This window comes from Dipteris shenzhenensis, chromosome 5 (assembly GCF_047967505.1).
Source record: "Dipteris shenzhenensis isolate YYH24624 ecotype China chromosome 5, Dip_SZ_1.0, whole genome shotgun sequence".
In the NCBI taxonomy this organism is placed as follows: Eukaryota; Viridiplantae; Streptophyta; class Polypodiopsida; order Gleicheniales; family Dipteridaceae; genus Dipteris; species Dipteris shenzhenensis.
The window spans coordinates 3,204,299-3,230,889 of NC_141600.1; the positions used below are offsets into that span (position 1 = coordinate 3,204,299).

General features: G+C 45.9%; 1 protein-coding gene across 1 annotated transcript in view; it reads right to left on the bottom strand.

Moving 5' to 3' along the window:
• Positions 1-24,603, bottom strand: part of LOC147901499 (coiled-coil protein) — a 66,289-nt gene extending 41,686 nt beyond the window's left edge. Inside the window, exons 1-3 of the mRNA XM_087375076.1 lie at positions 24,249-24,603; positions 23,955-24,084; positions 23,713-23,868 (exon numbers count right to left, since the gene is read on the bottom strand). Of these exons, the coding sequence (XP_087231202.1) occupies positions 23,713-23,868; positions 23,955-24,084; positions 24,249-24,407 (445 nt within the window). The 5' untranslated portion in view covers positions 24,408-24,603. The remainder of the gene's footprint in view (positions 1-23,712; positions 23,869-23,954; positions 24,085-24,248) is intronic.
• Between the last annotated feature and the right edge of the window lie 1,988 nt (positions 24,604-26,591).

Genomic DNA, 26,591 nt, shown 5'->3' on the forward strand with positions numbered 1-26,591 from the left:
AGCAGTCAGCTTGGGACTCTTTCATCTTCGCAACAGGAGGGAGGGACAGTTGGAGAGACCCGTCCTTCCGGCGTTGGCACGGGAGCCTGGACTTCTCATGGGGCTTCCGCAGGGAAGGAGGCATCTAGACTCCTGGAGAGGCTTGATAGATTTTATGTCAGTGATTGGGCCATCAGCAGAGGCGGTCAGGCGGGTATAGTTCCAGGGACGACACTTTCCAACCATGCGCCTGTGCTCCTATCATTAGATTCGGCAGCCCAGACCCTTCCCCCCCCGGTCATGCAGGATTCCCGACTCCATTTTCTCGAGGGTGGACGTGCGCAGCAGTATTTGCAGTCTTTGGGACAGAGACTGGGGCGAGTGCGTGGATCTGGTTGACTCGGTTGCGCAGGCTTTGCAGGAGTCCATCCAGATCTGCCAGCTCGCAGCCCTACAGGTTCGACAGGATTGGTGGGGCAGAGAGAGAGCTCTTCGGAGGGACCTCGCCTCCATTCAGCGACTCCAGCAGGCTTCCCCGGGCTCGGAGGAGCTTCGGATCCAGGCCCTTCGAGCCAGAGCCCTTCTGGAGGAGACACTCCAGCGTCGCTCAGAGTTTTCCTATCACGCCTCTCTCTCCTTCTGGGCCCGGAAGGGTGACCGGATGTGCAGGGAGTTCTTCAGGACGCATGGCCAGAGAGCTGCAGGTGATCAGCTTCGGAGTCTCAGGACAGCGGATGGTCACATCGTTACGGATCCGGGGGAGGTCCTGGGGTTGGCCACTGACTTCTACAGGACCCTCTTCCAGCAGGAGCCGCTTGCCCCTCGTGCTAGTCGTGCCCGTGAGGAGGTGTGGAGGCACATTCCATCCCTGGTCCAGCCTAGCATGCAGGCGACATTGTTGGCACCGTTCACCATGGATGAGATGTTGGAGGACTTGATGGCCATCGACGGACAGAAATGCCCAGGTGAGGATGGGCTATCCCAGATATTCTTCACCTCCTTCTGGGACCAGATCCATCAGCCCCTCCTTGTAGCTCTGCAGGGGATTTTCAGCAGCGGTCAGATGCCAGAGAGCCTTTCCTCGGGACTGATTTGCCTCATCCCGAAGGGAGGAGATAGACAGGAGATCCGCCAGTGGCGTCCGATCACTCTCCTTACCACTGCCTACAAAATCCTCGCCAAGATGATCAGTGCCAGAGTTCGGCCTCTACTCCCAGACCTCATCCATGACACTCAGACAGGCTTTGTCCAGGATCGCAGTATCCTGGATAATGTCTTCACCTTCTCAGAGGCGGCGGAGTGGGCTCAGCACAACGGATCACACCTTGCCATTCTACTTCTCGACTTCGAGAAGGCCTACGATCGCGTGGACTGGTCCTTTTTGGAGGGGACTCTGGAGCGGCTAGGTTTCCCGGCAGGTTGGATTCAGGGTATCTCAGCTTTGTACAGGACAGCGTCTAGCAAGGTCATCATTGGAGGCAGGATGGGTGAGCGCTTTAGCTTGGAGAGATCAGTGCGTCAGGGCTGCCCCCTTGCTCCTTACCTGTTTCTCTTCTTCGCCGAGGCCATGACTTACTACCTTCGAGCGAGGTCCACAGGGATCAGGGGTGTTCACCTTCCACTCCGGGAGGACACGGAGCTTTTGGACTCGGAGTACGCAGATGATACAGCCCTTTATGTCCAGGACGATGAGAGGATGCTAGAGAGGGTGCGGATGGCCCTGGAGGTCTTCTGCTCGGCCGCTGGTGCGAAAATCAACTGGAACAAATCAGTTGGTTTTCTCACAGACCCTGGGGCGTGTTCTCAGTGGGGGCGATTTTTGGGTTTCAGATGGATTCCACGGGGACAGACAGCTAGATACCTTGGCTTTCAGGTTGGCCTAGACATCACACCAGCTCAGCAGTTTCTCCCGGTGCTAGACTCCATCCGACGGAAGCTGGCTTTCTGGAGCACTGCTAAGCTCTCTCTTGCAGGTCGTGCCCTGGTAGTTAACCAGGTCCTCCTAGCCACGGCTTGGTATGTGGCTTCCTGCTGGTGCTTCTTGAGATCCAGCGTGGCACAGCTCAGGAGGTTGGTTCGGAACTTCCTTTGGTCCGGGGAGGATGGTCTTAGAGATACCAGAGCCAGGGTTGCTTGGCAGACAGTCATTCTTCCGCAGGCTGAGGGTGGCCTGGGGGTCATCGATCCAGAGCTTCAGAGTCAGGCCTTGTTAGGCAAGCTTGTCATCCGCGGTTTGACCCCGAGGGGGCAGACGTGGAAGATGTTACTTCAGCAGGGAGTCGGTTCTTGTGTCCCGCGCCGAGGTGGAGAGTGGCTACCGTCCCTCAGGTGGATCTTCACTTCCGCCCCGCTCACTCAGCCCCGTTCCCCACTCGTTCGTAGCCTCCTCATGGTTTGGAGGCGGCTCCGCCTCAGTCTCATTCAGTCCCCTCCCAGCTGTCAGGAGGAGATCGATCGCCAGCCGCTTATCTGGAACGGTCAAGTCAGAGATGCCGAGGGCCTTCAGTTGGGGGAGAGATCACATATCAGGTGGGACAGCTGGATGAGGGGGCCAGCCCGGTCCCTTCGAGTTTGGAGGGATACGTACAGACATCTGGAGTTGGCTGATCTTGCAGACGCAGCTGGAGGTGCACGTGGAGCCCAGGCGAGACGCACGGAGATCGACGGTCCGATCCCAGCTGTTTGGTTGGTTCCACCTGAGCCTCATGTCCTCATGCCTGGTGACACCCGCTGGCTGGGACAGTTCACCACCCGTGGCATCCCACTGGTGATCGCAGGACGTATGGATGACTCCTCTATCTCCTTCTTCGCGGTTTCTGGGGATGGACGACTCAGGAGAGAGGATGCGCTCATCGACCCCCTACTCCCATGGCAGAGGGTTCGGGTCGTAGGCCTTTTGGGGAAGGTCTGGCGTACCGACCCTAGCATCGAGCAGGACTAGATGCAGCTTTGGCGTCTTTGGCTCTGGGAGGGGCGGGCCCTGTCAGAGCTTGATTGGGACCCAGGAGAGTGGTGGTGGCCAGAGGTTGTGACACGACAGGGGCCGACTTCCTTCTTCGCCTACAGCACAACTCTGGGCAGGCGAGTTCTTGGGAGGATGCAGAAGGCCTTGTGGGAGAGCTGGCGGCCGCGGAAGATTTCATACTTCCTGTGGCTTCTTGCCCACAAAGGTCTTCCAGTGGGGAGCTGGTTGAGGCAGATAGGCCAGGACGGATGCTGCCAGATTTGCCATGCGGATGAGGAGTCACCATAACACTGCCTGTGGAGCTGCACTCGCGCCCAAGAAGTATGGAGGTGGACTTTCGGGATTCTTACTCGCGCAACACCAGAGCTAGGATTGATCACTTGGGGCGTGTTCTGTTGGTGCAGCACCGCACCTGGTCTTCATCACTTATTCGAGGCATACCAGCAGGACCCCACTTTCCTTATCACACAGGGGACGTGGGGGCCGCTCGAGGGTATCCCGCAGCACCTAGCAGAGGCTGATACAGGAGTTCGGGAGAGGCAGCCAGTCTGGGAGATTATTAGCAGCATTACAAGGTGGCACATCTGGACCTCGCGCTGCGCGCAGATCCTCGGTGGCACCTCCTTATCGACTGCCCAAATCATGGCGGAGATTTGGAGTGAGATTATTCATACACTCAGAGGCCAGTGGGACCAGATTCAGGGAGACTCCCGGGCCGGTCAGGAGAAGCGGAGACGCTTCCTCCGGGCTTGGGACACACAGGGCCTCTTCTTCGAGCAGACTACGCAGGGCCTTCGGTGGCACTACTCACCACCCCGTTGGCTGTTCATTCACACTCGTCTTATCCCTCCGTGAGAGTATGCTTTATTCTGCTACCTTTTAGGGCTGTGTCCGATTTGTGAAGAACGCAGCCCGTCAGCTATAAGCTGACCTCTTGTATCTTGTTCTCGAAGTAATATAATTAGCACTGTTTTTTCGGCAAAAAAAATAAGAAAAGGAAGGCACATGATTGGATGAAGGCATAAGAAAATGGATCAGGAGATGTCACTACAACCATGAAAAAAGCATCCAACAAGGTGCTAACATATGTAGAGAAGCTTATCAATGAGCACCAAATGAGAATAACAAGAGTACTCGACAATGGCTTTCAATTCATAGAAGAGATAATTTCAGAATCTGGAAATCTAGTGAAGTTTAAGGGAGTTTCATATAAGGACTTCCTAGTTGATGATGCATTGTGAGACAAGCCATAACTCTTCTTAATCGATGAAACACTAGCTAGAAAGAAAGAAAGTTTATTAAAGTCTTCGGGAGACCGTGAAGGTCTATGAGACTAAAGATAACTGATACAATGAGCATAACGGTGGTGGTCTCAAAACGGGCCAACCAACCGTTTCTACAAAAAAGAGGTTATGAAGGACTGTGTGTCTAGTCCTGATACAAAAAATATGTGTCTACCTCCAGATGATACAAAGAAGAAGGAGGGGGCACCAAAAATGGGGCAGAGGGGGGAGATACAGTATACATGTGTAGGTGGTGATCGTCAGAGACCAATCATAGAGGGGCCGTCAAATGGGAGGTCGGAAAAAACCCTGCGATAGATGATTGGCCTCTGACGTCACGCGGCCTAGTCGAGCTCGGTCGTCGGGGGCGGCGGGTGGCCCTGTGGATGAGGGCAACGGTAACCCCAGTGGGGCGGGCCGAGAGCAGAGACGAGATGTCATGGACCTGGATGTGTGAGTCTGTCCGCTGACGCAGCTGTCGTGGCTCTAGCTCTCGCTCACGTCCGCGTCGTCGGCTAGTAGACTGAGAAGAGGTATCCTGTGACTGAAAGAAGTCAGTGATAGGCCGCTGGGTGTCCTCACGCTGTGTGTGCTGCTCGTGTCGCCGTGCTCGGAGAGAGATATCTCGGTGGCGAGTCATCTCATGTAAGAAAGCGGCTAGGCATCGCTGATCCGAGAACTGCAGCATGTGTGGGAGGGAGTCGAATCCGTTGCGGAAGAGGCAATGGTATCGGCCTAAAATGGCATAATAGATAGGACATCTGAAAGCAAAGTGCTCCTCCGACTCGATCTCCTGCAAGTCGCAAAGTGGGCAAAGGCGGTCCTCTCGTGGGATACCCTCTGCGCATCCGCTCTCGATCCGTAATCGGTGTGACGAGACCCTAACTAACCGAGGGAGATCCGGAGCGCATATCATTGACAGTATACCACTATTACTAAAGTGGGATTGTGTCATATTGTCATTTCTTCTAGTAAAGAAGACAAAGAGGCCATGCTTCTTACTTTAGAAAGATAACATGGCAGAGAACTTAAGCTCTACAAAGGTGTTTATGCAAATTCAAGATCGACTCCAACATCTATTGCAAGAAGAAAGGTGACCTAGACTCTAATAAGTGTGCTTTTGTCAAGTGAGGATTGCAAGGTTTGTATCAGTTGCATATTGGTGTTAGATTTTTTCCAAGTTCTTTATTCCAATGGCTTCAAGGATGCCTATTTGAACTCCGAGATGGAGGCAAGCTGATGGGAACAACTACCCATCTGAAAGGCGAAGATACAGAGCCATGTGGTGGCATGTAGAAGATAACAACAAGAGGGGGGTTGAAATCCCAAGACAGAATAGATGCCATAGGAAAGGTAGTAGGACCTCCGGAAAGAATGGGATGTATTGTATAACGACCCTCAACCTCCAAAATCAATTTTAGCATGAGGATAGAAGAGGGAGATTGTTATGTCCACATGTGGATATAGCGTGACTAGTGTTATAGAGATTAGGTTAACCTAGGGTCATGTATCCTAACAATGGGACATATATGACATGAGGTACCCTTGGTACAATTAGGAAGTTAGGGGGGAGAACTAAGATACCCTATACCTATATAATTGTAAGCCCTGGCTCATTTGGGGATTCTTGGGAGTGGGACCTACTAAGAATACCAAGCTCGGATGGAGAATACCAGGCTAGGATGGAGCCCGTCTAGGCCTATGTCTCCCTAAAGACATCTATGCACAAAAGGGCTGCCTGGTTTAGGAGGCGTAGTCTTACCTAGCTGCAACCAGCAACGTAAAGGGTGGTAGGATCCACGCAAATACAGCATATACAGTAAATAGACAAGAAAATTTGCAACACACCACAAATCACAAGGGAGCTAGAGCGCTCCTACTCAGAAACAAAGACACCAATTGGCCCCAAACGCTGGCGCCCCTTGCGGTATTTATTTAACATTCATTTGAAGCCAAGAGGCTGATTACAAAGGTCTCTGGGAAGCCGCTCCATAGGCAAACCAACGCCCTCAGACTTCCCGTCCAGCCCACCCTGTAATTCCCTGCTCAACTTCAAACGGTGAATAGCATCCAATCACTAGGCAATCCTATATCCTCAGCCAACCAAAGTATGCAACAGAGACCCCAATAGCATCCACTGTCTGAACCACTCCTGCAATCGGACATCCAAGTGCCCAACAAGCCAAACACGACTGAACAACTACAAGACAAAGCCCTCAACAGCTGAACTCTGGTGCAATCAAACAACCAAACACTTCCCAACGGGTTGCCACAGTCTATAGCCTCCCTGGCCACTGCCCAACAGCATAAATCAACCCTTCTTCGCAAGGAAAGAAACCCAAACGCAATAACTAGCCAGCAACCAACCTAGGAACAGCAAAAGCAGACAAAGACAAGCCTTCTTCTACCTGGAATCCACAGAAGAAAGGTCACCCTGGCTAGAAAACCAAGATCCTATGGAGATAAGCTGATTCTGCTCTGGCACAGCCCCAAGAGCAGCTTAGAAGTGAACACCCACGCCTGGAAAGTTACCAAAACCAGCCACAACACCCAAAAAGCTCCAGAAAATCAGGTCGAAATCTCCTGCAGAGCCTGCCTAAAAAGGCAAGTCGCATTTCACCTAGAGCAGCTTAGTCAAGTCATGAACTCCTGAAACAGCCCTAGAACCAATCGCAGGCACCTGGAACAGCCTGGAAGAGCCCAAAAGCAAATCACAAATTGGAACAGACACCCTGGCAAAAATCGCCACCTGCAATAGGCTCCTGGATCAATTGCGATTTGCTCTGGCATGGATCACCTGGAACTAGCCCCTGGGTATAAACGAATTTCCCTGGCAGGCTCTGGAACACTTGAAACTGGCCCCTGGGTAAAAACGAATTTCCCTGGCAAGCTCTGGATCACCTGAAACTGGCCCCTGGGTAAAAACGAATTTCCCTGGCAGGCCTTGGATCACCTGAAACTAGCCCCAGGGTAAAAACGAATTTCCCTGGTAGGTTCTGGATCACCTGAAACTAGTCCCTGGGTAAAAATGAATTTCCCTGGCAGGCTCTGGATCACTTAACTGGCCCCTGGGTAAAAACGAATTTCCCTGGCAAGCTTTGGAACCTCTTGGTAAAAAGCGATTTGACTCTAGCAGCACCTGGCGGGCTCTAGGAGCTCCAAACTGATGATCTGGCTCCTCTGCAACTGATTTGGCCAACTGCATCTAAAAGAAGGGCTTCCCTCCCCTTTTAAAGCCCTAGGCTCCAAAAAGCAGTGTTTTTTAAATTGCACCACTCTTTTGAGCCCCCCGTTGCACACTTTGGCCCTAGGAATTAATTGCCTAGTAACTGGGCGCACATTCACTATTTCCAAGGCCCACTAGGAATTTTAATTCCCCAAGTCGCACCCATGGCCGGACCCTCGTGCCCCAGAGGCTCAAGGCAATCATGCGCAAATTACGAGAGTCGCAAATCAAGAGTCCCATAATTTCACGTCCTCGTGACATAGCAGTACGTTGATCCGGGATTGCTTGACCTCTAGCTTGAGGAAGATCCTTGCAAGAATCTACTGTGGCTGGTGACATACTAGCCTACACCAATTGTGTCCCTCTGTTTGTGTACTGGTAATGCAAGTAGCTCGAGGATAGAGACAAGCATAGAGTCTCTCTATTCTTGGCTTTAATTTGTCTACTTAATTTGCTTCGATTATGTGCTTGTCGTCATAATTTGTAGAGGTTAGCCAAGAGAAATTGGATATTGTCTGAGTCAAATGATTGAGGTACCATGACGTATATTGGCTAAGCTGCAATTTTCAGTTAATTCCTTGTAGAGATTGCGCGAGTTTATCTTCTTCTTAACAGTGGTGTCCGTTGGTATTGCTGCTGTGTACAGCAGTGCAAATATTGAGCTAGCAACAATTGTCTAGGAACTATCAATTGCGATCAGATCAACTCGTAATGCTGTATATGGCAGTATTGGTAAAGAGGTTAGGGAGATAGGTGCATGCAGCAACTTGATGGGAACCTTGCTGTGAAAACAATAGGTTGAAAAATTCAATCAAAGCTGATATATACCTAGATGAATCCAGAATTCAATCAAAGCTGAGGTTGATTGTAGTCAAGTGAAGGAGACACATGCTGCAAATCCCAGATGGAGGCGCTGTGGCGAATTCATGTATCTTCTGGTCAGCCAAAGGCCATTAGAAGCGTGTAAAACAGTACACATGTTCACCTTTCTGCATTTGCATACGTTCAATGTGCATGCATACACTTACTTTTGCATGTGAATGCATGTAAAGTGCTCTGGGAGTTATATTTTTGTGTTCTTGGGTGCATGCATGTCTCCATCCTTTTGCATGAGTCTGCACACAAGCATGTGTGATTACATATGCTTACTTGAGTACACATGCAGACCCACAATCCACCTGGCCTCAACTTGGGATGTTCTCAATGTGCCACCATTTAGCAAATAGGGTACTGCCTAGATGTGGACCCATGTCTCCTCAAAACAGTCTTCCACCTCCTCATGGCACCTTCAAAACATCTTGTCAGCCTACGCGTCCTATGGAGCTTCAGCAGGCTGCTCAAATACCACTCCATCAGACCTCCTTGCTGCACTGTCATGCAGCCAATGGTGAGGCACTGTCTATGTGCTTACCCTAGACCTCCTTGCTGCTCCTATCAAACCAATGTCTAAGGTGCACCGGACCCTAATCCCTGGCCTCCCTACTGCTCCAATCTGCAACCAATTGTGGGACTCCTGAATGAATTAGCAAAGCCCCCAATTGAGCCCTTTTATAGGGTTGCATGCCCCTTACGTTGGCCGACCCAGTCTGAGGCAGCCGACCTGTGAACAACTCCTTGCCTCCAGGACTGCCACTTGGTAGATGCCTATTGGCCTGCATGCTTTCTGTACAGATCCATGTAGGCCATCCCATGGGGTATCCATTGGTGCCTTATGTTCCCTGGTATGTGCCTTGTAGGCCTAGATATAGGCATTTAGGACAGTTAGGGCACTTATGACATGTGCCACTTAGTACACTAGGTACTACTAGGACACCCTGTCCTAGGGTTTCATTATATTGTGTGAACTTTGTACTTTTCACTTATTCCTCCAATTCATTACAGCCGTACAGTTTCAGCTTATTTGCTTCCACCATCTCCATTTCCATTGCTTCCATTTGCCTTCAATGGTGTCAGAGCAGGTCAAGGCCTCACCCCTCAGCTATTTCCACCCACCCGAGCCCTCCACATCTCATCGGCAGCTGTTTGGCAGCCTTTTTCTTGCTGGTCAACAGCTCCACCAGCCTAGGTGACTACTCCAGAGCAGCCTTCTTGCTGCTTATCAGCCAGGTCTTGCAGTTTGAAACTCTATCGAGCCACCGCCTAGCCGTTCCGAAGCCTACAAGTGCTCTAGACCAGCCGCCTTCCAGATTTTCGGCCTGCTGCTGCAGTTCAAGGTCATCTCCTGCAGCTGCCTAGCTCTCCATTGCTGGTTTCTCATCTCGAGCAGAGAGCACTTTACCCCTGGCAGCTGCTCCTACCTTCTAGAAGCTTCTACTTGAGCTTTGGGCTGTACTTCTTCAAAGTTGACTGCTGTACAGCATATTCCTTTGCTATAACATCATATTCCAGCTCTTCTTGGCACCCTCAGCTGCCATTTGCTGTCCATATCACCTCTCCTACAAGGGTGACTACCTGCCTTCAAGTTAAGAGCATTTTTCTTTGCAGTAATCTTGGTCAAAGTCAATTGGTAAGCTCCTACTGCATTGACTTCTTTTATTTCCAGCAAAACAGTCTTTCTTTTGGTTCCTTGGAAATGTGGAAAGGCCCCGTGTTGCCGTTGGAAGTCTTTTTGCAACAGGTACAATTTGTGACAGCCACATATTTGCAATGAAAAAGCTTTGAAGCTTGTGCAGTAAATTGTCTTTGGATTTGGGAGATTGCAAACCTTTCATTTGCATTGTTAGTTGGTGCTTTTGCCTTGCATTTTTGCACTATGGCAACAAGGATGACTTATTTCGGATGCTTGGATCTGACGACAAACTTGATGGCACAAATTACCCCATGTGGGCTTATATGATGCAGCATGTATTGGTTGCCAAGAATCTTTGGAACATTTTTTTGTAAGACAGCTACTATATATACCAGGCATCCGCAAAAACCTCATATCCATTTCAGCCATAGCTACTTGTGGATATCAAGTTCTTTTTTATGGTGTTAGGTATGCAGTCTATGATGTTACACATGCCTTTACCATGGTGTTGACTGGCACATTGCTTAGAGGACTTTACAGACTTTATGCTTATGACAGACGTCTGGAGGATGCTGGACTTGTTGATGCATATGCTCTTGATGACTCTACCTTGGCAGACACACATTTATGGCATGAGAGCTTTGGATACCTCAATTATGGAGCACTTGTAAAGTTGCATAAAGAAGATATGGTTGTTGATCTTCCTAAGATGCATATGCCTTCAAAGCATGTCTGTGAAGCATGTTTACTTGGGAAAATGCACCGTTTTGCGTTTCCCAAGGATGGGAGAGTTAGTGCACCCCGCAAGTTGTACTTCTTTCACAGTGATGTTTGTGGCCCTATGAGAGTTGCAGCCATAAGTGGAGTTTACTATTTTGTGACTTTCATTGATGACTTCACTAGGTACACTTGGATTTTTTATCTAAAGTCCAAATCTCAAGTCTTCACATACTTTAAGCATTTTATTGCTTTGATAGAGAATGAAAGTGGGCTGAAAATTGCCAACATCAATACGGACAGGGGGGTGAATCTAAGAAATCCTAGATTTAGTATATTTAGAAATGTGCTAAGGAACAAAAAGGAGACTGAAATAGCAGAGAACGAATATTTGTATTGCTTGAGTGTCTGTAGTGTGTCATTCATACAGTTGGGCCTCTCTTATATACAAAGTGAAGAGTTCACACATGAAAAGGTGTGTACTCCAAAGTGTATGTGCATGAAGAGGTGTGTACCCCTTGTGAGGGGTGTGACCCTTGATGAGTGTCTCTTCAATAGACCATTCATCAAACCATCCATAAGTCTAAGGTATAGAGAAAGGAATACGTCACAAATCGTGACATCCCCTAAAATAAGACCCTGGTGGAGATAAAGAACTGGTGTAGAAAATATCACGGTAAATTTTGAAAATACTGATGTAAAATGTTAGGGTATTGCTGTAAGTCTTCACAGATTGCCAAGTAGCATCAGAGTCATCTAGATCTCGCCAAAGAACAAGAAATTCCGTGATAAGTCGATGTCTAGTCTCTCGCTGTCGATGGTCCAGAATACGCTCAGGAATAAGGAGAACATAATCGTCTTTGATTTCTGGGACATAATCACCTGCAAGGTGAACTGCTTCATCGCCTAGAATGTACGTCTTTAGCCAAGAAATATGAATTGTTGGATGGAGTTTACCCCATGATGGTGGTAATTCCAATTTGTAACTTAAAGGTGAAATTTTCTTGACGATCTGGAAAAGTCCATAGTATCTTGGTCGCAACTAAGGAAACACAGACTTGACCGTCTTGTAGCGATGTGGGGCTACAAATAATAGCACCATGTAACCAGTTTCAAATTCCAGGTGACGTCTATGTTTGTCGGCAGACCGTTGATACCACTCTTGCACTTTTCGCATATGATCCCTGACTTGGAGTAGAATGTCTTGCATTTCTTGAACCAGTTGATCAGCTAGGGCCACTCGATGTTGAAGTACAAAATTTGTTAGTACAATCGGAGTGTGTCCATAAGCTGCTTGGAATGGAGTCATGCTGATGGCACTATGGAAAGAGTTATTATAAGCAAACTCAAGGAGTGGTAGATACTCTTCCCAAGCTGCTAGGCGTGACTGAATATAATGTCGGAGCATTTCTTCCAGAACTTGGTTGACTCTTTCAGTCTGTCCATCTGATTCTGGGTGGTAGGCTGAACTGAACAGTAGAGTTGTACCCAAAGATTCGAACAGTGAAATCCAAAAGTGACTGGTAAACTTAGAATCTCTGTTAGAGACGATATTCTTGGGTAATCCATGGTGTTGGAAGATGTGTTGTATGAAGAGTTTGGCGATGTCCAGAGCCTAGGCACTTCTTTTGCAAGCAACAAAGTGTGCCATTTTGGACAATCGATCAACAATTACCATAATCTGAGTGTTACCTCTGGAGGATCATGGTAGTGTTGTAATGAAATCCATGGAAATACTTTCCCACCTTTCAGTTGGAACTAGAAGAGACTGAAGAAGTCCTGCTGGAAGTCGTCGGCTCGCTTTCATTTGTTGACAAGATATGCAAGATGTAACCATTTTGATGACGTCGCTTTTCATCTGAGGCGAGTAGTATGTTGCACTGAGTAACCTACAAGTCTTGTTCATCCCTGGATGGGCAGCATAAGGAGCTACATGATGCTCTTTTAACAAAAGACGTCGAACATCCTTGTCATGTGGTACACAAACCCGATCTTGATAATACAGAGGCGATCTTTAACAAAAGATGTCGAACATCCTTGTCATGTGGTACACAGACGTGATCTTAATAATACAGAAGGTCGTCCATATAAGAATAGGATGAGAAAATCTTATGTTCGGAAGTCGAAGGTTGATTTTTCGAAAGAACTTGTACTGCTGTGCCGAAGTCTTTGTCATTGAGATACTTCCCTTTGAATGAATTCAATACATCCACAGATAATGTAGAGATTACCATAGCTGATGCTAGAGTTAACCTGCTGAGAGCATCTACAGACTGCAACTACATTGCATAGTCTTGGAATGTACTCAATGGTCATGTGAAAGTTGGCCAGAAACTCAACCCAGCGGGCTTGTCGAGCGTTCATGACTGGCTGAGTAAAGATATACTTTAGAGAGTGATGGTCTGTTTTTACCACCGAGTCGGCTCCCATGAGATAATGTTTCCAAGAGCGATAAGCATGTACAATGGCAAGAAACTCCTTATCATAAACCGGGTATCGGGTTTGGATATCGGAATGTTTATGGCTGTCAAAAGCAATAACTCTGCCTTCTTGCATCAAGACTGCTCCTATAGCGATGTCGGAAGCATCGGTCATGACCTCAAACGGAAGGTTTGGGTAGCCATAACAGGTGTGGTAGTGAGTGCTTGCTTGAGTTGTTGGAAACTATACTCTGTTTCGGGAAGCCACTGAAAAACAGCTGTGCTTTTCAATAATTCGGACATAAGAGCTGCGATCTCGAAAAACTGATAGACCTTTGTATGGTAGAAGTTTGCCAAGAAAAGAGCGGACATCATGAACATTCTTAGGAGTAGGCCACTTTCGGATTACCTCAACCTTCTTAGGATCCACAGAGATGCCTTGAGCTGAATAACATGTCCCAAATATTCAAGTTGAGTCTTGAAGAACTCACTTTTCTCAACGTTGATGTAGAGAGAATTCGAGCGAAGAACTTCAAAAACTTGGTGAAGATATTGTTTGTGCTCATGTAGGGATCTGCTGAAAACGAGGATGTCATCGAGGTAAACAATGATGAACTTATTGAGGATAGGCTTGAAGATATCGTTCATTAGTGTCATGAATGTGTCCGACGCATTGTTTAACCCAAAAGGCATGACCAAACATTCATAGTGTCCATACTTTGTTTGAAAAGCTGTCTTGTACTCATCGCCTTCTCGTATGCGAATTTGATGATAACCTGAACGAAGATCAATCTTTGAGAATTGTGTTGCATGTAGAAGTTGATCGAAGAGGTCATCCATGCAAGGCAATGGATACTTGTTTTTTATAGTGAGCTTGTTGAGGGCTCGGTAATCGATGCAGAGGCGCATTGACTTATTCTTTTTTTCCACTAGTAGTACAGGAGATCCGAAAAGGTTGCGACTAGGCCGAATGTGACCTTTGTCGAGTAGTTCAGTCACCTATCTTTGGATTTCTTCATTTTGAGTGTAAGAAACCCGATAAGGAGGTTTCGACGGTGGATTACTGCCGGGAATAAGCTCGATTGGGTGATCCACTAGTCGTCGAGGTGGTAACTATTTTGGCAATTCCTGTGGAAAAATATCCAGGTAGGGCTGGAAAAAAGGTTGGTTGAGGTACTCAGGAGGACCCTTTGTTGTGGGGATCTTGAGACTGTCGCTGACCTTGATTACCCGAGTTTTTTCTGAACTTAGGGTTATCTTGAGGGCGAGCACCCTTGGCCATAGTAGAGTTCTGTGTTCTATTAGAACTCTGCTTCCCTGTGTTTTGGAAATCGGTAATGCGCTCTGCGTAAGGAATAGCGCCAGCTATGGTGGTGATGTTTGCTTTGAGGACATCAATGCATAACGAGGGATTTAAGCATGAGATGAAAGCATGAAGGCAATCATCATCAGTTAAACGATCTCCAGCACCAATGTGGTGAACTAAGAAATGTAGGAAGACAGGAAGCCCGTTTGCTCCAATTGTCGAAGTTTTGAGCGTGCTTGGAAGTCCGCATTGGCAGGTATGAACTGCTTATGGAGCACGTGTTCAAAACGTTCCCAAGTTAACACACTTTTGCCGTCCTTTAAGTGTCATTGCCACCATAGGAAAGCTGTATCTTTGAGGAGGGAGGCTGCCAAGGCAATCTTGTTGCCTTCAGTCAGGTCGATAGTATCAAAGTACATGCGCAATTTTGCGAGCCATTGGTCAACTGTTCGGCCATTTCATTGACCAGTGTAGGCTTCTGGAAGTTTAATGTCAAGTCTTATAGTTTTGGAAGCTTGGAGTAAGCAATAGAGGGCACGGAGTTCAGTGTTTTCTACCTCTGGTGGAAACGAGTCCACGTAGTCGTCCGGTAGCGTCACGTCATCCTATGTATGTGTGGTACTGCGAGAATCCTAGAGACGTTGGACTTTCTAGACCTAGTCAGAGATGCTGTCTTGAAGTTGAGAAATTTGAAGTTGAAGTAATGCTTCGCCTTATATGTTGACTTCAGAGGTCTTTTTTGGACTTGAGTCGCTTATATCCGGAGAGGCTGCACGCGAGCGTTGCGACATATCTAAGGTCCCTGTGAGAAGAGCACGAAACTGCGCTCTAGTTTGTACCATTCTTGGAAGAAGATCCGAGCTGCTCCCTGAGATTGCTCATGTTGGAGGGGACAGGCGAGGCAGGATGGAACCACCCGTGGAAATCTGGTAAAGGAGGTCATGTCTGAGGTAACACTGGTGATGCCGAAGTGGGTGTTACTGCTCGTGAGAGTACATGGGTAGGTTACAGAGTCCACGGATCTGAGAAGGGATAAGAAGCTGCTGTCGGGAGCGGAGGATATCCAAGAGAAGGAGTGCCTTCAGAGTGTAACTACTGTCTTGGGGAAGGTAAAACCTGTGCCGGAGGATATCTGGGAGCTGAAGGAGGTGGAGAGTACCCTGGAGATGCTGAAGCTGAGGGGTAAAAATCCCTCCAAACATGGACAGCAAACTCGTGAGGAATATCAGGTTCTAGGTATCTATGTGTCTCGTGAAACACAACCTGGACTGCTGTGCTAAGGAAATAGTGTAATTGAGGTGCCTCACGCAGAAGATATAGGATGTGGTCCAAATCGCTGGAAGGGCACGTGACACAAAAGACCCACAATGTAAAAGCTCCGAAATGGGCTGGTTGTGCAATCTGAACACAATATTGTGTGATAGATGATGCATGAGGTGTCCTTGAAGGGGCTAAGGCGTTACTAGGGGTTTCCATGATTTAAGGAAAGGGCTTTCATTTGCTGTAATTTGATAATGAGCAGCAAATAACAATATGAAAGCGAAACCTTAGAAAAAGAATGGAAAGAATCCACCTGGCATAGATTAGATCTGCCAGACTATGCTGAAAAGCATGTACCAACAGTGGGCTTCCGGCTGGAAAGAGTACAGCATCAATTGCGAGTTGAAGGAGGTCCTCATGTCGAGTTGGTAGAAGACAATAGTCAGGCTTCAATTTTTGAAATTAGGGTTTTCTGTAGAGGGAGGCGATTCAGCAACCAAACAGTCCGGTTGTGGGCAGAAATATGTTGCCGGGTGGGACGATGGGAGCAATAGCACGATCAACCAATTGGGCCTCGATCTGTTGATAAGAGGCGAGATCTTGGAAAAAGAGGGACTGGTTGAAGTGATTTGCAGTAGAAGAAGATGGCGAATTTCTGGCACCTACGCCTTGTTTGCAGAAATCCGGGCAGCAAGATGCGATAGAGGCTGCAAAGGGGATTTGTTCGAACAAGAGGTCTTGTAGGTAGGTATGCAAAAGAGCCGGCTGATGCGGGCAATCGAGAACTATGCAAGATGGAGGCCTGACGAAGGGCACGGCTTGCTGCAAGAAGATGGCGCAATCACGTACAACAGAAATAGGCGAAACATATTTCAAGAATTCGCGTTTTGATTCATGCGCCTATTGCTGGGTGGTGGTTACCAAAAATTAAAACGTGGCTTTAGAGAACCCTTGGGTACTCTAGGGTTAGGCCTTGGGTGTAGGGCTGGTTGCCCTTTTTAGGCCCTCTAGGTACCCTTTTATAGGTTTGCTTGGTGCCAAAAGGTGTGTCTATTCTAAGGGGTATGACCCTTGGAATAGGTGTACCTTTTCATGAAGGGGTGTAACCTTGTTTTAAAGAGGGGTGTCCCCACATGAAAAGATGTCCTTTTTTCCACGATGGCATGTGTCCCTTGGGTGAGGAGTCAAACAATCTTCATCAAAAGTTGTGTCCAATGGTGAAAAAGGTGCGTCCCTTGGTTTTGGGACAGCCCAAGCACATCAAAAGACAAGATTTTTGTCGTGTCCATTCACATCAACTCGTGATGTGAGGGAGACGGAGAGGCCACTGATGACTTTAGGTGGGTTTGGCGCTAAAAATTTTTACGCTCATTCTCTCCATCTCTTCCATGCACAACGTGCGTGGATATCCTTCTAGCGGAAAGAGATGTATCAGATAGTCGCTAGAAGGTGGGGGGCATTTCCTACAAGCAGAAGTGAAATTTGCTCTGATACCACTGTAAGAAATCCTAGATTTACTATATTTAAAAATGTGCTAAGGAACAAAAAGGAGACTGAAATAGCAGAGAACAAGGAATATTTGTATTGCTTGAGTGTCTGTAGTGTGTCATTCATACAGTTGGGCCTCTCTTATATAGAGAGTGAAGAGTCACACATGAAAAGGTGTGTACTCCAAAGTGTATGTGCATGAAGAGGTGTGTACCCCTTGTGAAGGGTGTGACCCTTGATGAGAGGGTACATTACAAGGGTAGTGTCTCTTCAATGGATGTCTCTTGTGAAGGGTTGTGCCTCATAGGAAGTGTCCCGTCAAAAGGGCATACCCTTCTATGTTACCCAGCCTCCTGGCTTTAAGGTTGAAGGTTCTTAAGGGAAGGTATGCTGGTTGAAGAAAGCCCTTTATGGATTGAAAGCAGGCACCCCGGGCTTGGTATGCAAGGATACATGCTCATTTACTAAGTCTTGGCTTTCAAAACAGCCCTACAGAGGCTACACTTTACATCCACAAGAGTGGGACAGATTTGCTGATTTTAATACTCTATGTGGATGACATGCTAGTTACTAGGACACATGCTAAGCAAATTGCAGCTTTTAATCTTGACTTGTTGAAGTCATTTGCTATGTCAAACCTTGGTCCTTTGCATTATTATATGGGCATTCAATTTGCTAGCAATGACGGGGGTATTTTGATGTCACAATCCAAGTACATTGGACAACTTTTGCAACGTTTTCAGTTTGAGGATTGCAAGCAAGTATCCACACCATTAGAGCCTGGTTTTCATTTCTCGTCTGATGATGAGAGTGATGCATGTGATATCACTCTCTATCAGCAAGCAGTTGGTTATTTAATATATTTATGCCATACCAGGTCAGATCTTCAGTATGTTTTCTCACAGTTTAGCAGATACATGCACAGCCCTCTACACACCATTGGCAGGCTGTGAAGCGTGTCTTTAGGTATCTCAAAGGCGCTCAATATTTGGGTCTTCTTTACAAGGCCAATTCTTCACTTGTCATGCATGGATTCACTGATAGTGATTGGGCTGGCTGTTTTGACACCCATGTGTCACACGGTGGGAACTGTTTCATCCTTGGTACTTCATGCATCTCTTGGTTCAGCAAGAAGCAGACTACAGTTGCTACTTCCAGCTATGAGGCTGAGTACATAGCAGCTTTTACAGCTACAAAGGAGTGTGTTTGGCTCCAGAAGTTACATGCAGATCTTCATGTATGTCAAACAGCTCCTACAATCATCTTCACTGACCATTAGAGTGCTTTGGTTGTTGCACGGAATCCATTATTTCATGCCGCACAAAGCATATTGAGTTCATTATCACAGAGAGATTGACAGTAGGTGATATACAATTGTCCTACGTTCCCACTGAAGACACCTTGGCAGATCTCTTTACGAAAGCTCTTCCTCAACCTAAGTTTGAAGCTTTCCGACAAGCTTTGAACTAAGCACTTTTTGTAACTTGATCTATTATGCTTTGTCCAATCATAAGTTGCTATATCCATATATAATGAACATGTGCAACCATGACATTAGTTCTTCACGTATTCTGAGACGTGTCCATGATACTTCAGCCCATATCATGGAGGGAGCTTTGTAGGCCATCCCATGGGCTATCCATTGGTGCATTCTGCTCCCTGGCATGTGCCTTGTAGGCCTATATATAGGCATTTAGGACAGTTAGGGCACTTATGACATGTGCCACTTAGTACACTAGGTACTACTAGGACACCCTGTCCTAGGGTTTCATTATATTGTGTGTACTTTGTACTTTTCACTTATTCCTGCAATTCATTACAGCCATACAGCTTCAGCTCATTTGCTTCCACCAGCTCCATTTACATTGCTTCCATTTGCCTCCAATCCAATTGCACCTTGCAGTCTACCTATGTAGTCTACACCTGTACAACCATCTTGCATGGCCATTTCACAGTCCACTATTGACCCGCCTTCTGCTCCAACAATCCATTGCACACCAGCTCTAGATACCTGTCTCTATTGTTGCCAACTAGGTACAGGCCCATAACTGCCATGCCACTTCTATACCAGTTTATCATCCTCTGCACGCCCTCCTCTGCACGCCCTGCTGCAGCATCTATGCTTCCTACCTACATAGCAGACTAACCGTGCTCTCTGATCTGCCCAAAGACAATCTTTAGACCTGCCCACGTGGCTTCCCTTGGTCGCAAAATGTATTTGTTCAAGCTCCCATTAGACTTGAACTTCAGTTTATACACCCATTTGGTACCAATTACCTTCCGCTTGGGCAGCTTGTCCCCCAAATCCCAGGTGGTGTTCTTCAGAATGGCGTCCATTCTGCCTGCATGGCATCCTGCCATTTTGGGATATCCCTCGCTTCCTCGAAGGATCTGGGGCTCCTCAAGCTGAGCCACCATTGCATAATTCACAGAGGGATTCTTCACATTGCGTTGAGACTGCCGCACTCCGGAACTTCTCTCAAGAATGTCCATGACCCGTGAGCTAAAGTCTTCAAATACCACTGTGGTAGCTTCTTCTCTGCAGGAGGTGCCTTAGCTTGAGATGCCTTCAAAGCTAGCACTGGGTCATCCTGCTCCTCCTCCTCGGGTTCTTCAATGTTCTCCACCTCCTTGATGGTAACCTTGGGTGGGGGTAGTGCCGGAAGTTGCTGGACCTCTTCTTCTCACTCTTTGAAGATCGTGTCCCTTCTGATGAGGGCCTGCTTCTTCACTGGGTCGTACAGGCGATAAGGCTTGGATTCTTCGCTGTACCCAACAAAGATGCATCTTCTACTATGGAAATCAAGCTTCGTCCACTCATCCTTATGCAACATGAACAAATACATTAGAGCCAAAAATCCGCAAATGAGATATTGTAGGTTTCTTACCATAGTAAGCTTCATATGGAGTCTTATCATCAACAGCCTTGGTCTTGGTTCTGTTGAGGATGTAAACGGAATTGTTCATAGCTAGTATGCTGAGTGCATATATATCATTGAAGTAACATATGTGGAAGACATTGTTGGAGTTTATATATATCTAGATAAATCTAGGAACATACACAAACTCGTCCTCTAAAAACACAACATATAGTGCAATTTCAATCTCATGATACTAATAAGGTTTGCCTACAATGATAGAAACAATTCCTCTACAAGAATGAGAGTATATCCAATTGCCATTATAATACCTTAGAAATGCCTACTGCCGTGAACCATGTTGTTCAGATGTGGGAGATGCTAGTGATGGGATATCTCAAGGTGTATGCCCCAGGCACACCTTGGTTTCTATGTGTGTGTGCTAGAGGCACAGTTAGGTGCCCATAAGCACTGTTAGGTGGTAGTAGAAGCCACATAGGATGATTGAGAGAATCTAGGAGCAGATTGAGGAGATGATTGTGGAGCTCCAATACAAAAGCTTACACTTGATGCTTTCCAAAATTAGTGCAAGTTATTGCTCTACTAAACCGTAAATCCCTAGCTGGCATCCCAAGTAATGGTTTGTCTATCCCTAATGTGAAATCCATTGGAAGCCAAAGGAAAACCCCCAATCACAATTGATTTGGTCCAGTTCTCATCCAAGACCTAGAGGCCTCCCAATAGATGGCCAAGACTCCTTCGACAACCTCAAGGCTTACTGCATTTGATCCATCCAATTAGAAGGCCATGTCATCTATGAACTTTGAATCTACTAGCTCCTCCTTTTTTGGATTAAGAGCCTCATCCCAGCAAAATGTAGCCCAAGGATTGCGTTCATGTTTTGACGTTTACGTTAATGGGTTGTTAGCGTTCGTTAATTGCTATTTAAAGTAGCATGAAAACAACGTGATCACGTTGTTTATCAAGAAAAATCACTGGAAAACTAGATTAAACTACCATTGGTAGTACTCATATAAGCAATGGCAGTAAGCACATTACTAGCGATAATATTAATTCTCTCGATGGTTTATATTACCACTAGTATTTAAACCGATGGTAATACTATATTATCGATGGTATCTGCAATATTACTGTCGGTACTATGGGTTGCAGATTTGTAGTTTCTCATGTAGCCCAATGCTATATGTTGGTGGAAATGGCATTAGAGGCTCGTCATTCAATCTAATGTTGGTTCATATCCCAATAAACCCTTTGCTAAGTTGGGAAAGTAAGTGAACCACGATTTGGATCTGAATAGTGGTAAGGCTAAGTGGGGGAGTGAGGCAGCATTCATTATACTTGTGGGTGTGGTTTGCTCGTCCAATTCCTTCCGTTTTGGGAAAATTATTTAGGCAAAAAACACGAGGGCTAGTGGATGCGAGTGTTTGTTGTGTGTTCTTGAGGGTGGTCAATGTGCAGAAGAGAAAGAGCACATAAATCATAGCATTTTTTAGAAACTGCATAACACTAGATGCACAATTTCTTAGACAGGAGGACAAGCATAAAACACCATGCTTTATTGAATGTGATGGTTATATCACCGTGTGGGGAGGCGTCAATTGATGCCTCACATGTAAATAAGTCAATGACATATATACCTAGTGTATTATCAGAGGTTGTAAGAGCCTTCAGATGCCTTTTATCCCCTTGGCAGAAGGGTGATTGCTTGGGATTTGTCCCATTTTCTGTTGCAGGTTTGTGACAGGCTGAAGTGTCTGGAGCCTCTTTTTCAGTGAACAAAACAGTGTATGACAAGTGGTTTATGCATATAAAATCAGTGCAATACCTCATCTGAGGTGGGAGAAGTGATCAGGACAGCAGTGTTTTGTGCTTCGTCAGCTGATGATGCACTGTTAAAGCACTTGTGGAACAACTGCAGCATTCTGAAATTACTGTTTTATGCCTATTTGAGCACGGTACAGTGTGTCAGAAGGTACAGGAACTGCAGGGAAATTTTTTCTGTTTTGCTGCAGATTTTTTGACAGGAAAACAGCACTATTGTGAGTGCTCCTGGCTCTTGATAGAGCAGGTTTTTTCTGAGAAATCAGAATTTCAGTGATCATGTAAGAGGTGCCTACTTAAGGACCTCACCTTTCTTCATTCCATAAGCAAGAATTCTCAGTTTGTGTTCACTCCATGCTTTCCTTTCGAGTTTCCAACAACTAGCGGTTGCAAGCGCTAATATCCGCCAAGCTATGGATAGGGCTAAGACGTATGCGGATGAAAATAGACCTTTCAGAGAATCTAAGGAAGGAGAAAAAAAATTCTCAAGATTCCTTCACACTCCAAGTCTTTGCCTGCAAGTGAATGCGTTAAGTTATCATATCGATATTGTGGACCATGGTGAATTCTAAAAAGAATAGTCCAATAGGTTGGAATTACCATAGGGTTGTAAGATGCACCCAATGCTTCATGTTTCTCGTTAAGAACAGTTTTTGTTGGATATGAAGGTCACCTCCCCACGTGTGAGCCCCCATATGGGGAGGCCATGGGGAAGAATGGCATACACTAAGAGAATGAGAGGAGAGAGTAGATTGAGAGCTGCTATGTGGGTTGCATACCAGCTGCACTATTCAACCTACATATAGATGAAAAGGAGTCAGCCCATGACTTCCTAGTGAAGGTAAAGAATCTCATAGATCTCTCAGAGCAATGGGTCACAAAATTAGCCATGCTCCCACTCACGACTCTCACCACTGGAGAACGGACGACGGTGCTCACTTTTTGACACGTTAGGTCCGTTGTTGCTTCAAGAAGAAGCTCAAATAAAGTTGTACAACGAGAATCATAGCAAAGAACAAAGGTGGCAAACGGAATCCACCAAAAAAGAAAGATGCCAAGGGCGAGGATGAGGATGCTTCTAATGGTGACAATAAGAAAAAGGTGGAGAGCCAAAAGAAGTGCTTCTATTGCGACACGCTTAGACACTTTGCTAAAGATTGCAAGACGAAGAAGGCGGGCCAAGCGAAAAAGGAGGACTAGTTTCAGCTAGCATCAGCCAATGTGATAAGAGAAGAGTTGTTCTTAGTGGCGACACCATGTCCCACTAAGAGAGAGTTTGCAAACCTAGGAGTTACAGTGTACATGGAGGACATCTAGCAATGGAACACAGAGCTTGACTTGCTGGTGGAGGATGGAAGGAATCCCTCCTAAGACAAATTCTTAGAAAGGACCTTGCATGGGTGCTTAATGGTAGAGCAACGAAATAACATACACTGTTTGTCTTATAAGATTTATCTTGCCAGACGCTAAAATAGAAATGCCAACCAATAAAAACTCACCAAACTTGTGTAAATGTTGCAAAATGGTTCCCCTTGCGTTTTACTTGATACAAGCAAAGAACCATCTTCACGTTTCTTGCAGCGTGCTCACTTATATCTTGCTTTCACAGATTATGCACGTTCTAATTCAAATCTTCAATGTTTCTACTTGAACATGAAAAGAGCTCCATGCTTTCCTTGGACAATTCAAACAAATCTATAAAATACGGGGTCCCAAATGTAACATATTAAGAGCTGACTCCCGTGTTTATCACCTTTTTCCACCCTCTGAGAGTCGGAAGAAGCCACATATCTCATTCTTCCACCCCTCCTCGAGAATACAAAAGCCACATAAAGAGATTACGGGGCATGAGTTAGTACCCGATGTATGGCGTTGCTTTAATGTGGAAGAAGCCTGCATAGCTATTTCTGGAGTGTGGTCTACCTCATTGATAACACTCTCTCTTTCCTCCATGCCCTCGCAATCTCGTCGAAGGACAAACTGTGATGCAGACCGGATATGTTCGAAGGATTCTTCTGGAAATCATAAATCTAATATTCACGCCTTCCAAAACTGGACAAACGAGGGAATAAGTCTAGAATGAATAGAATAATGCACATACCCTCACATTTATCATCGGCTTGAGAAACGGAAACTCCAGTTGATGCATGAGAAGGCTTCAAACTGAAAACCGCCTGACTAATGTAAGAAGGCCCCATTCCATAGCGTGCAGTTGCCATCTCCATCCATCCCTACGCGCCAAAATCGCAAGAATTTAAACGCGCGTCTTTGTGATTAAATTCATATTACTTCGAAGGCTTGTGTTTCATGTATGTCCTCTTAACATCCAAGCTAGCAGGCCTTCGTAATTTCGTAAAAATCACAGAGTAAGGAGGATGAGGAAAGCAGTGTCTACACGAGACAAGGTGTCGGAGAGGGATTCCCTGAGGCACAGGAGCTGATCCACGGCATCCAAAAGAAAAAGAAGCTGCTGGTCTGCATCGTCTACATCGTCATTTCGGGTGACACACGACGAGCCGCTCAAACTCTCTTCGCCTTCTTCATCATCACCCATCTCGTGGAATCGCAAGCTTCCACAACCATTGCCTCCTAGTCAATGCATGTTTTAATAACTAGCTTGTTGGCATGCCAAAGAGTTTGTTAGCACTGCCTTCCAGGCAGCGCTATCGTTACACTTTTCTTAAACTAGATCCGTGGTAGGGAGAGACTATCGTTACACTTTTCTTAAACTAGATCCTCGGTACGCAGAGACACTGAGCCCTAATTCTATACTTTTTGTGTTTTGCAATCTAATCTAAGAGTGGGTATTGATTGTTTGTAATACTCCCATTGCACAATAGACCAAAGAACTAAATAATTCTCCAAAAATAATGTACTTCTATGCATTATGGAAGATCAATGTATTTGTAATAGATCTTAAATGTTGTAACAAAAATATAGCCTCAATTCGAGGTTTTCCAAAAATGCATTCAAATAAGTTTCCTCCACTTTAAGTAGTAATACTTCCTAAGGCATGCTAGGTTTCCTTTTATGTTATTGTATCCCCTAGAGGATGTTGTTCTTAAGCGTAGAATTTGTTGGCACTCCAAGATATTTGCCTCCTTTTTGCTTGTAGTCGACGCTATTATGTCCATCTTGAAGTGGCTTTCAAATGGTGCGTACCTGTGTACATCATCGATCATTTTAGTCAGTGGGTTAGTCTTGTGCTGTTGTAGTCGTTTTACGACATTTGTAGTTTGGCCAATGTATTTCTTTCCGTTGTCAAGACAAGTGATGCAATAGATAAAATTCATTACCGAAGTGTCATTTTCGTTTTTGCCGCTTTGTTCTATCTCTACAAGGTTTGTAGATACAACGGAGATAAGTGTTAGTTTAATCTCATGTTGTTCTGAAAGCAATTTTATAGACAATTATGTAAACTCTACTTTACCTTCAGTTTTGATCTTTGTTGGTGTCGGGAAGATAGTTTCTGCCTTTTTGTAATGTTCTTCAGTGAACTTGGGGTCTACCTTGTACGCCACTTTGTCAATCGTTACTGGCCACTAACCTGCCTCTATACCGTATACGTCTTTGAATTGCTTAAGTATGGTATCTGCCTCTTGCTTGTCCAATTGGGAGAGTTCTTTGATGTCGACGTTGAATGTGAAATATAGCATTATGATGCAATACATTGATATTCCTTTGCCATATTTATCAAGGAGCGTCTACGCCATCAAACGAGTCATCTCTTCATTGATTGATTCGTTTCCATATGAGAGTTTGTGTATAATGTGCTTAATGAGGCCATCTGCGAGGTTGTTTGACCCTTTTGGTTTGTCTAGCAAGGTCCGGGTCATTCTTGTCATGAGTGGATGATATTCTTTGTGAGAATTGAATCCGTAGATATACTCTACCCGTAGTACTCCTGCTATGTTAGCTCTTCGCATTTGTTTGTCATTGAAGAATATCTTTGTTCCTTTTTTTTCCGTCTTGGAGGCGCGTTCCTGTTCATCTATCTTTTGTACTACCTTTCTTTTAAATTGTTGGAAGAGCTGCAAAGTAGTGACGGTTCAATTTGCTAAGTATCGTCGAGGTATGTTTACTTTGATGTAGCGATGCGGAAATGCTAAAGCATATAGCTTTACCTCTTTTGCGCTAGCCATTACTTTGAGGTCACCTTTTTTTTTTTTTGCTCCTTGATTTGTGAAACCAAGGAATGTAATTTAAGTTTTTTTTTTCATTTTCGTTGATTTATTATTTGCAAACTTATAGTCGAAACGTAAGAGTGAACGTGATGACATTTGTTTGAATTATTCTTAACAAATTGCTAGTTGAAACGTAAGAGTGGACATGACGATTGTTTTAAACAAATTACCTGGGTCCTCATTTATTCCGATGGTGCAATGTATGGCATCGCTACAAAGTCAGTTGATTTTATGCCATGCAGGATCCGAAGATTCTGATGAGTAGTCACTCGAGAGAGCATGACATACATTAGTTTTGGAGCGAGCGACTATCGTATCATGATTATTGCCTTCCCTTGTAGTGTTGTGCCTTGTGACTTGTGGCCAGTCCTGGCGTATGCAAGCGTGATTGGGAATGTGGTTTTGTGGTACCACGTTCCATTGAGCACCCTTCGAGTGTGCTTTGAATGTCTAAGGATTATGCGCTCTTCTATCGACGAGGAGAGGATGGCATGAATCCTTACCAATATGGATGTTGATTCGTCCAACTCTAGTCTTTGAATAGTTCCTGTTGC